Here is a 12,278-nt window from a genome sequence, read left to right on the forward strand (position 1 = left end):
GATGGAAGAGGAGGTGGCCCAGGAGGAGGAGGAGGAGGAAGAGGGGTCATTTTTAGCACTTTCAGGCCAGTCTCTTCGAAGTGACTCAGAGGGAGGTTTTTGGCAACAGCAGAGGCCAGGTACAAATGTGGCCAGCCAGGGCCCACTACTGGAGGACGAGGAGGACGAGGATGAGGAGGAGGTGGAGGAGGATGAGGATGAAGCATGGTCACAGCGGGGTGGCACCCAACGCAGCTCGGGTCCATCACTGGTGCGTGCCTGGGGGGAAAGGCAGGACGATGACGATACGCCTCCCACAGAGGACAGCTTGTCCTTACCCCTGGGCAGCCTGGCACACATGAGCGACTACATGCTGCAGTGCCTGCGCAATGACAGCAGAGTTGCCCACATTTTAACGTGTGCGGACTACTGGGTTGCCACCCTGCTGGATCCACGCTACAAAGACAATGTGCCCACCTTACTTCCTGCACTGGAGCGTGATAGGAAGATGCGCGAGTACAAGCGCACGTTGGTAGACGCGCTACTGAGAGAATTCCCAAATGTCACAGGGGAACAAGTGGAAGCCCAAGGCCAAGGCAGAGGAGGAGCAAGAGGTCGCCAAGGCAGCTGTGTCACGGCCAGCTCCTCTGAGGGCAGGGTTAGCATGGCAGAGATGTGGAAAAGTTTTGTCAACACGCCACAGCTAACTGCACCACCACCTGATACGCAACGTGTTAGCAGGAGGCAACATTTCACTAACATGGTGGAACAGTACGTGTGCACACCCATCCACGTACTGACTGATGGTTCGGCCCCATTCAACTACTGGGTCTCTAAATTGCCCACGTGGCCAGAGCTAGCCTTTTATGCCTTGGAGGTGCTGGCCTGCCCGGCGGCCAGCGTTTTGTCTGAACGTGTATTCAGCACGGCAGGGGGTGTCATTACAGACAAACGCAGCCGCCTGTCTACAGCCAATGTGGACAAGCTGACGTTCATAAAAATGAACCAGGCATGGATCCCACAGGACCTGTCCGTCCCTTGTCCAGATTAGACATTAACTACCTCCCCTTAACCATATATTATTGTACTCCAGGGCACTTCCTCATTCAATCCTATTTTTATTTTCATTTTACCATTATATTGCGAGGCTACCCAAATTTGAATGAACCTCTCCTCTGTCTGGGTGCCGGGGCCTAATTATATGCCAATGGACTGTTCCAATGTTGGGTGACGTGAAGCCTGATTCTCTGCTATGACATGCAGACTAATTCTCTGCTGACATGAAGCCAGATTCTCTGTTACGGGACCTCTCTCCTCTGCCTGGGTGCTGGGCCTAAATATATGCCAATGGACTGTTGCACTGGTGGCTGACGTGAAGCCTGATTGCCTGTTACGGGACCTCTCTCCTCTGCCTGGGTGCTGGGCCTAAATATCTGACAATGGACTGTTGCATTGGTGGCTGACGTGAAGCCTGATTCTCTGCTATGATATGAAGACTGATTCTCGGCTGACATGAAGCCAGATTGTCTGTTACGGGACCTCTCTCCTCTGCCTGGGTGCTGGGCCTAAATTTATGAAAATGGACTCTTCCAATGTTGGCTGACGTGAAGCCGGATTCTCTGCTATGACATGCAGACTAATTCTCTGCTGACATGAAGCCAGATTCTCTGTTACGGGACCTCTCTCCTCTGCCTGGGTGCTGGGCCTAAATATATGCCAATGGACTGTTGCACTGGTGGCTGACGTGAAGCCTGATTGCCTGTTACGGGACCTCTCTCCTCTGCCTGGGTGCTGGGCCTAAATATCTGACAATGGACTGTTGCATTGGTGGCTGACGTGAAGCCTGATTCTCTGCTATGATATGAAGACTGATTCTCGGCTGACATGAAGCCAGATTGTCTGTTACGGGACCTCTCTCCTCTGCCTGGGTGCTGGGCCTAAATTTATGAAAATGGACTCTTACAGTGGTGGGTGACGTGAAGCCTGATTCTCTGCTATGACATGAAGACTGATTCTCTGCTGACATGAAGCCAGATTGTCTGTTACGGGACCTCTCTCCTCTGCCTGGGTGCTGGGCCTAAATTTATGAAAATGGACTCTTACAGTGGTGGGTGACGTGAAGCCTGATCCTCTGCTATGATATGAAGACTGATTCTCTGCTGACATGAAGCCAGATTGTCTGTTACGGGACCTCTCTCCTCTGCCTGGGTGCTGGGCCTAAATTTATTAAAATTGACTCTTACAGTGGTGGGTGACGTGAAGCCTGATTCTCTGCTATGATATGAAGACTGATTCTCTGCTGACATGAAGCCAGATTGTCTGTTACGGGACCTCTCTCCTCTGCCTGGGTGCTGGGCCTAAATTTATGAAAATGGACTGTTGCAGTGGTGGCTGACGTGAAGCCTGATTCTCTGCTATGACATGCAGACTGATTCTCTGCTGACATGAAGCCAGGTTGTCTGTTACGGGACCTCTCTCCTCTGCCTGGGTGCTGGGCCTAAATTTATGCAAATGGACTCTTACAGTGGTGGGTGACGTGAAGCCTGATTCTCTGCTATGATATGAAGACTGATTCTCTGCTGACATGAAGCCAGATTGTCTGTTACGGGACCTCTCTCCTCTGCCTGGGTGCTGGGCCTAAATTTATGACAATGGACTGTTGCAGTGGTGGCTGACGTGAAGCCTGATTCTCTGCTATGACATGCAGACTGATTCTCTGCTGACATGAAGCCAGATTCTCTGTTACGGGACCTCTCTCCTCTGCCTGGGTGCTGGGCCTAAATATATGCCAATGGACTGTTGCACTGGTGGCTGACGTGAAGCCTGATTGTCTGTTACGGGACCTCTCTCCTCTGCCTGGGTGCTGGGCCTAAATATCTGACAATGGACTGTTGCATTGGTGGCTGACGTGAAGCCTGATTCTCTGCTATGATATGAAGACTGATTCTCTGCTGACATGAAGCCAGATTGTCTGTTACGGGACCTCTCTCCTCTGCCTGGGTGCTGGGCCTAAATATCTGACAATGGACTGTTGCATTGGTGGCTGACGTGAAGCCTGATTCTCTGCTATGACATGCAGACTGATTCTCTGCTGACATGAAGCCAGATTGTCTGTTACGGGACCTCTCTCCTCTGCCTGGGTGCTGGGCCTAAATTTATGAAAATGGACTCTTACAGTGGTGGGTGACGTGAAGCCTGATTCTCTGCTATGATATGAAGACTGATTCTCTGCTGACATGAAGCCAGATTGTCTGTTACGGGACCTCTCTCCTCTGCCTGGGTGCCGGGGCCTAAATATCTGAGAATGGACTGTTCCAGTGGTGGGTGACGTGAAGCCAGATTCTCTGCTATGGGACCTCTCTCCAATTGATTTTGGTAAATTTTTATTTATTTAATTTTTATTTTAATTCATTTCCCTATCCACATTTGTTTGCAGGGGATTTACCTACATGTTGCTGCCTTTTGCAGCCCTCTAGCCCTTTCCTGGGCTGTTTTACAGCCTTTTTAGTACCGAAAAGTTCGGGTCCCCATTGACTTCAATGGGGTTCGGGTTCGGGACGAAGTTCGGATCGGGTTCGGATCCCAAACCCGAACATTTCTGGGAAGTTCGGCCGAACTTCTCTAACCCGAACATCCAGGTGTTCGCTCAACTCTAGTGATGAACTCTGTTTTATCCATGTTAATTTTTAGAAAGCGAGAGGAGAAGAAGGAGGATATGGATGATAGGCATTGTGGGATTCTGGATAGTAATGTGGTGAAGTCTGACTATGCTGACTAAGACTGATCCAAGCACGTGTCATAGGGTGCTATATAGCACCCGATGACGTGTTTTGGCCAGCCAATCACTGTAATGCCAGCAGCCAATAAGGCTACTGGCATTACAGTGATGGCAGTACTTACCTGCACGTTTATTGGCTGCTTAGCAGCCGCAAAACATGATGGGAGGAGACTTGAGCATGGCGCTCGAGCACATGCCGTACTCGGTCGAGTATCGCCATGTGCCGAGCATAGCGAAGCTCGAGCCGAACAGGTATTCGGCCGAGCATGCTCGCTCATCACTAGCGGCGACACAACTTGCCCGTCAGACATCTGATTTGTGATTGACCGACGTGCTGGAACTCCACCTTGTACAGTATATGCTTGATGGGCTGCTCCAGCAGAAACACAGCATTAACGACTACCTGTACAAACTCTGCGGCAGGATAGGTTCTGGGGAGCTTTGTTTTTTTCACCGCGCCAGTGGCTGCTCATGCGCGATGCATGCAGACTTCTTCGGCCATTTGATCAGATCACCAAACTGATCAGTCGCAACCAGGGCACCATCAGTGACATTGTACCTTACGTCTTCTTTCTGGAGCGTGCATGGGACACAGGCCGGAAGAGGCCTGCCTCGCAGTGGAGGTAAGTAAAAGTTTTTTTTTTTTGGACTATCTGTTACTGCCACATGGGGGGGAGAAGGAGAGAGGCACTTGATATTGGCACATGGGGGGGAGGAAGGAGAGAGGCACTTGATACTGGCACATGGGGGGAGGAGAGAGGCACTTGATACTGGCACATGGGAGGGAAGGAAGGAGAGAGGCACTTGATACTGGCACATGGGGGAAAGGAGAGAGGCACTTGATACTGGCACATGGGGGGAATTAGCGAGGCACTTGATACTGGCACATGGGGGAAGGATAGAGGCACTTGATACTGGCACATGAGGTGCCACTTGATACTGGCACATGGGGGGAGAGAGGCACTTCATACTGGCACATGGGGGGAAGAGTGGCACTTGTTACTGGCACATGGGGGGAGGCACTTGTTACTGGCACATGGAAGGGGGAGAGGCACTTGTTACTGGCACATGGGGCAGAGGCACTTGTTACTGGCACATGATTGGGGATATCTATGGGGGCACTTGCTACTGGCACATTATTATGGGGCACTATGGGTGCTTCTACTGAGACCACAAAGAAGGGGTATTTTATATTGGGGGCTCTGTGTGGTACTAGTATTATCAGGGGTATTTTCTGTTTCTGCAGTATAGTATTGGGGAGCACAGCAGCATAGGGGTATTAGCATGATTTGTCCAGAAGATGGAAGGATGATGGAAAAGTAGTAAACTAAGATTCTTTTTGTTGTCAAACTGCAGAGACGGAAAATGGCGACAAAATGGTGGTTTGGTCTGAAAGGAGACGACAAGGACAGAGAACATCTACATCAAAGGAGACATCACTGGATGTAAGAGGTATGGGGCGCTTTATTTCTGTAGTGATGGGATCAGGGGCGTGACGATCATGGTGCGAAAAATGGGGGGGAAATGCCCCTGCGTCTTATGGGGCGAATGCTGACAGTTTAACATAGCTGGCTGCGATGTATGCGAGAGCGGGGAGGGACTGGGAGGAGGAGCTGGGGGCCGGCAATTGCGGCGGGGTGGTGCAGTCACTGTACTATAGCCCCGCCGCTCCAGTGTTGCACAAATATAAAATGTCTTATTCAATTAAAAGTGATTACACATGCCCCCTCACTCCTATTAGTACCGTACATCCTAACAGCTTCAGTAGAATGCCGGCAGGCAGGCCGGGCGGGCGGCAGCGTAACTCCCTGATGTCACGTGCCTGCGCCGCCTACTTTATGAATGAAGCAGGCGGCGCAGGCAAGTGATGTCAGTGAGTGACACGCCGGCCGTCCGGCCTGCCTGATGGCATTCTACTGAAGCTGTTAGGAGGTACGGTACTAATTGGAGTGAGGGGGCATGTGTAATCACTTTTAATTGAATAAGACATTTTATATTTGTGCAGCACTGGAGCGGCGGGAGGGGGGATCTGTGGATAACATCCTTGGATGGCACAGTTAAGGGGTGGGGGTCTGTGGATGGCACTGTTATGGGCTGGGGGGGTCTGTGGATGGCACATATATAACAGTGCCATCCACAGATCCCCCTGTAACAGTGCCAGCCACAGATCCCCCTGTAACAGTGTCCGTCATCCACAAATCCCCCCATAACAGTGTCCGTCATCCACAGATCCCCCCATAACAGTGTCCGTCATCCACAGATCCCCCCATAACAGTGTCCGTCATCCACAGATTCCCCATAACAGTGTCTGTCATCCACATATCCCCCCATAACACTGTCCGTCATCCACAGATCCCCCATAACACTGTCCGTCATCCACAGATCCCCCATAACACTGTCCGTCATCCACAGATCCCCCATAACACTGTCCGTCATCCACAGATCCCCCCATAACACTGTCCGTCATCCACAAATCCCCCCATAACAGTGTCTGTCATACACAGATCTCCAGTAATAGTGCCATCCACAGACCACCATTAGTTCCAAACCCACCAAAAGCACACCTTTTGGTTAAAAATATTTTTTTTCTTATTTTCCTCCCCAAAAACCTAGGTGCGTCTTATGGGCCGGTGCGTCTTATACGGTAACATCCTGCCCACATCTTTCTCTATTTTGCACATTTTTTTTAGGTTCTCTTCCAATTCCTTTTCTGGGTGAAGGGGTGCTATCAAGGTTTCTGTCCAGATTTTTGGAATTTTAATAACACCATTAGCAAAGTTTGCAAGAGACCTTTGAAGCCTAAACTACAAGAGCCTTGACAGAACCCTAACTTAACATATACAAAGAAGCAATGACAATACACATAATTTGGCTTTGCATCTGCCCAGTCATATAGTTTTTAACCCCTTCAGGACGTTGCCATTTTTCACCTTAAGGACCAGGTCATTTTGGAGAAATTTGACAGGTGTGACATTATGTGGTCATTACTTTGAAACACTTTTACTTATCCAAGCCATTCTGAGATTGTTTTCTTGTGACAAATTTTGCTTTATGATAGTGCTACATTGCAGTCAATATTTTTCATTTAACATTTTTTTTATTCCAAATTTACAAAATAATTGGAAAAATTAGCAACTTTTCAAATTTCAATTTCTCTGCTTCAAAGCAGATAGTGATAACTCATATAATAGTTATTACTTTACATTTCCCATATGTCTACTTTATGTTTCGATCATTCTGAATGCCATTTTATTTTTTCGAGATGTTAGAAGGCTTAGAAGTTTAGAAGCAAATATCGATTTTTTTTTTAAACTTTCCAAAACCCATTTTTTTAAGGACCAGTTTAGAAACTACACCCCTCAATATATTTCAAACTGTTTTTACAAACTTTGTTAACCCTTTAGGTGTTCCAGAAGAATTAAAGGAAAATGTTGATAACATTTAAAAATTTCCCCTTTTTGTCAGATTTTCCATCTTAATCCATTTTTCCAGAATCAAAGCAGGGGTTAACAAACTCAATATTTATTACACTGATTCTGCAGTTTACAGAAAACCCCCATATATGGTCGTAAACTGCTGTATGGGCACATGGCAGGGAGTAGAATGAAATGGGCATCATATGGTTTTTGGAGGGAAGATTTCACTGGGATAATTTTAAGTTGCCATGTCACATTTGAAGACCCTCTGATGCACCCCTAGAGTAGAATCTCCAAAAAGTGACCCCCATTTTGGAAACTACACCTCTCAAAGTATTCAAAACTGATTTTACAAACGTTGTTAACCCTTTAGGTATTCCACAAGAATTAAAGGAAAATATAGATAAAATTTCAGAATTTCATTTTTTGGGAAGATTTTCCATTTTAATCCATTTTTTCCATTAACAAAGCAAGGGTTAACAGCCAAACAAAACTCAACATTTATTAACTAAATTCTGTAGTTTATAGAAAAACCCCATTTGTGATCTTAAACTGCCATATGTGCACACGGGAGAGCACAGAAGTAAAGGTGTTTTTGGAGGGCAGATTTCACTGGGATAATTTTAAGTTGCCATGTCACATTTTAAGACCCCCTGATGCACCCCTAGAGTAGAAACACCAAAACAGTCACCCCACTTTGGAAACTATGGAATAAGATGGTGATACATATGATATTTTGTTGCTCTATATTACACTTTTTGTGAGGCAAGGTAACAAAAAATAGCTGTTTTGGCAACATTTATATTTTTTGTTATTTGCAATGTTCATGTGACAGGTTAGATCATGTGCTATTTTTATAGAGCATGTTGATATGGATGCGACAATCTTTGGTTGTTCGTTTCAGTTTTACATAATAAAGCATTGTTAAAAAATATATATTTTTTAGTGTCTCCATATTCTGAAAGCCATAGCTTATATTTAATTTTTAGGGCGACTGTCTTATTTAGGGGCACATTTTTTTGGGGAATGAGATAATGGCTTGATTGGTACTATTTTAGGGTGCATATTACTTTTTGACCGCTTGGTATCACGCTTTTTGAGATGTAAGGTAAAAAAAATAGCTTTTTGACACATTTTTTATTTATTTTTTTACGGTGTTTACCTGAGGGGTTAGGTCATGTGATATTTTAATAGATCTGGTTGTTACAGATACAGCAATGCCTATTATGTCAACTTTTTTCACTTTTAACACAATAAAAGCATTTTTTTTAAAATCATGGTTTAGTGTCTCCATATTCTGAGAGCCATAGCTTTTTTATATTTTTTGACAGATTTTTTTTATGTAGGTGCTCATATTTTTCAGGATGAGGTGACAGTTTGATTGGTACTATTTTGGGGGCATACTTATTTTTGATCGTTTGCTGTTGCACTTTTGTGATCTAAACAAATGATTGTTTTAGCACAGTTTTAATTTTATTTTTTCCACTGTGTTCAGGAGAGGCTCGTTACAGACGCAGCAATAACCAATATGTCTGGTTTTCTTATTTTTACAATTTTATGTGGTTTATTTAGATTTTTTTCTTTTTTGTTACTTTTTATTTTTGTCACAATCTGGAACTTCAACTTCTGGAGTCTGATCCCCTCTACAAAGCATTACAATACATCCTGTATTATAATGCTTTGACTGTCAGATTATATGCTGACAGCCTGTCTGTGAGACCCAGCCTAAGCGGCTGGATCTCATAGGCTCCGGTAGAAGGCAAGGCCCGATGCCTATGGAAGGCATCGGGCTGCCTTCTCCGCCAATGGATCCCCATTACTGGAACACAGGGGCCTGATGGAGATGCTGAGGGTACCCAAACCCTCCTCTATAGGTTACCTCACATAATTTTGTAATGTTTTGGGGGTTTTATGCAATATGATATATATGCCATGTTTAAAAGAATCCATAAAATATTAGCTTTCATTCTTCTTACCTTATAGGAGGCGTTTAACATTACCCCTTGTGAATTGACTTGCTCTTCATTCTCTGGTGTTTGAAAGTTATTTGGAGTAAAGACAATTAAGTCACTTTTAGGTCGCAATGAATTGGAGTTTATTTGATACTGAGTGTGCTGAGAATACATCCAGCTCCCTCCAGTGTTAGAGCAGATCTTGTAATTTTCTTTCAGCTCATTGATCTCATCTCTGTACTTTTGCCATCTTAACACACTGAACACAATTAGAGTAATGAGAAAAATACTTGATATGATGCAGATTGCAACAACTAAGTAAATATTTTCATCAGAAAATGCTTCAAAAGTCACCTTAGTCTCTTGATTATCAAACATTAATTCTTCTCCAGGCTCCACCACAGATATAACAATTTGCGCCTCTGCAGTCATAAACGGTTCTCCGTGATCCTGAGCAATTACATGCAATCTATACTCATCATTGTCTGAATCTGTCAATGACCGTTTTAAAGTAATTTCTCCAGTTTGATGTGCTATAGTAAAAGGAGATTTTCCAGATCCTCCAAGGTCCTTTAATTTATAAAATGTCCAAGCATTGTATCCAGAATCCAGATCTATGGCCTTCACTTTAGTTATCAGGTGTCCGGGTTTTGCTGACCTAGAAGTTTTAATTGTTAGTTCAGAATGAAGTGGGGTGAATGTAGGAGTATTATCATTAATATCCTCAATGAAAATGTTTAGAGTAAGGTTAGAGCTTAGAGCTTGTAGGCCTGCATCAGTGGCTTTTATATGACATTGGAAATATGCAATCTGCTCATGGTCAAATGAAACTAAAGCAAATACCTTCCCATTTTCTGGATTAATGGACATGTAAGAGGAAATGGGGATCCCATCAATTGTTTGCTGTCTAATTGAGTAAGTAATGAAAGAATTCTGTTCAATATCTGGGTCATAGGCTGATGCTGTGTATATATGAGACCCTGGTGGGTTGTTCTCCTTAATGAATATTGTGTCTACTGACTGGACAAATCTTGGAACATTGTCATTAGTATCACTTATATCAATCTTCAGAGTTTTTGAGATAGACAGGGAAGGGGAACCTTCATCTCTGGCAGTAATCATAACTTCATATGCATCTTTCACTTCTCGATCCAATGGTTCATTTAAAGTCAAAGAAAAATCACTCATGAAAGCTGGATTTACTTTAAATGGTGAAGGCTCAGAAATATAGCAATTGACTTTTCCATTTGATCCTGAATCTTTATCATGAACACTGATGATGGCAACTGTTGTCCCCTGAGGAGAATTTTCAGGAACAGGAACGGATAATGATGTCACTGTCATCTCAGGAGAGTTGTCATTGATATCCAAAACAGTCACTAGAACTTGACAATGTCCAACTAGCTGGAAATCTCCATGATCAATAGCTTCAACTTGAACTTCAAACATATTAACAGTCTCAAAATCCAATTTGCCTTTCACTCTTATTTCTCCTGTGTATTTGTCTAATTTAAATGTTTCCTTTGCTTCACTTGATATCATATCACTAAATTTATATAGTACTTCTCCATTTTTCCCTTCATCTGGATCAGTAGCATTTAGCTTGAACACTAACATCCCTTCTACAGCGTTTTCGTTAACACTGCACTGGTAAAATGGCTGATCAAAGACAGGAGCATTATCATTGACATCTTCAACATTTACAAGAATATGTGTGGTTCCACTCAGTCTTGGTTTGCCTCCATCATAAGCTGTAAGGGTCAGGTTATGAACAGACTGCTTTTCTCTGTCTAAATTTTTTTTAAGCACAAGCTCTAATGACTTGATTTGATTTATATATTTTTGGAAATCTAATGCAAAATAATCATTTGCACTGAGCTCATAGTGTGTTACAGAATTTGTTCCAAGATCTGGATCTGTAGCTACCTTCAATAGGAAACGAGATCCTGGAAGTTTTATTTCTGATATGATAAGATTTGTCACAGTGGGGGAGAATGCTGGATTATTGTCATTTATATCTTCTATTTCTACCTCTACGCGATACATCTGCACAGGCTTATCTACAATAACCTGTAGAGGAATAATACAGAAGGGTGTATTTGGACACAATGACTCTCTGTCTATTGTCTCTTTAATAAACAGAATCCCATTCTGTAGATTAACCTGGAAATATTCCTTCTCATCTCTAGAGACAATATGTAACATTCGGGAATTAATCTCACCTATATCCAGTCCAAGATCCTGAGCAATTCTTCCAACAAAGGTGCCATGCTTGGATTCTTCTGGGATGATATAATGCAGCTGACTCAGGACCATATCCCAGGACATTTGTAACAAAAAGAAATTGACCAACCTGATCTTTGTTTGATAATCCTGTCTCTGGTAAAGCATTTCTTAATATCAGTGGAAGTGAAGGTGAGAATTTCTCCAAGTAAGGCACTGAAGCTTATGGAAGAACAAGGAAAATGGAAAAAATATCTATCATGGCCGGTATCCGTAGGACAGAAATCTCATATATTGATAGTAGCAAGAAAAGAGGAAATAATAATCTCTATTAGTTAGTGTGGAGTGCCATCTAGTGCTCAATTTCCAGGTTACACATACTGTAGGTATCTTTGTCTTTTTTTATTTTCAGAATAGTTTGTATAAATCTTTAATACATAATATACAGTCTATTTTTTCCAAATGCCATATTTAGTTAAAAGTATTTTGTAATATTTCCAGTCTGATTCTGACTGTATAATCTAGAATAATGAATTGTATTATAGCTTAAATTTGCCTCTCTTAAGTTATTTTTTATAGTTTTTATAGTTTATAGTAATATAGTTTTAAGTAATCTTAATTTTTAAGAATCAACACTTCTACTTTGAATAACATAGTAACAAGAGTAATAACACTTAGAAAATTGTGTTCTTACTGACTTATTTAATTATTTTCTCGCTATACAATACTCATACTGATTTACTAAACCTAAAACATTTGAAAGAATACTTTTTTACTGTTTGTTTTTTACTGTACTGTTGTATTTTTAAGTAAAAAGAAGTAGAATAGAAATATTAACACTGACATATTTTACTTTTTTTTATGACAACTATGTTGTCAAGTATGTTGTGAGTTTTATTAAAATTATTAGGTAAAATAGTAAAAGAGAGC

At 43.0% G+C, this 12,278-nt stretch overlaps 1 protein-coding gene across 1 annotated transcript; it reads right to left on the reverse strand.

The window, feature by feature from the left end:
* Positions 1-9,053: 9,053 nt before the first annotated feature.
* Positions 9,054-11,516, reverse strand: LOC122926037 (protocadherin alpha-3-like). The gene has a single exon (XM_044277427.1). It carries the CDS (start codon positions 11,514-11,516, stop codon positions 9,054-9,056), a length of 2,463 nt encoding a protein of 820 aa, XP_044133362.1.
* Positions 11,517-12,278: the final 762 nt, after the last annotated feature.

The sequence above is a fragment of the Bufo gargarizans genome, chromosome 2 (genome assembly GCF_014858855.1).
Source record: "Bufo gargarizans isolate SCDJY-AF-19 chromosome 2, ASM1485885v1, whole genome shotgun sequence".
NCBI lineage: Eukaryota > Metazoa > Chordata > Amphibia > Anura > Bufonidae > Bufo > Bufo gargarizans.

Excerpts from the sequence above, each read along its gene's own strand:
- LOC122926037 (XM_044277427.1), bottom strand. The coding sequence starts at position 11,516 with ATGCTTTACCAGAGACAGGATTATCAAACAAAGATCAGGTTGGTCAAT.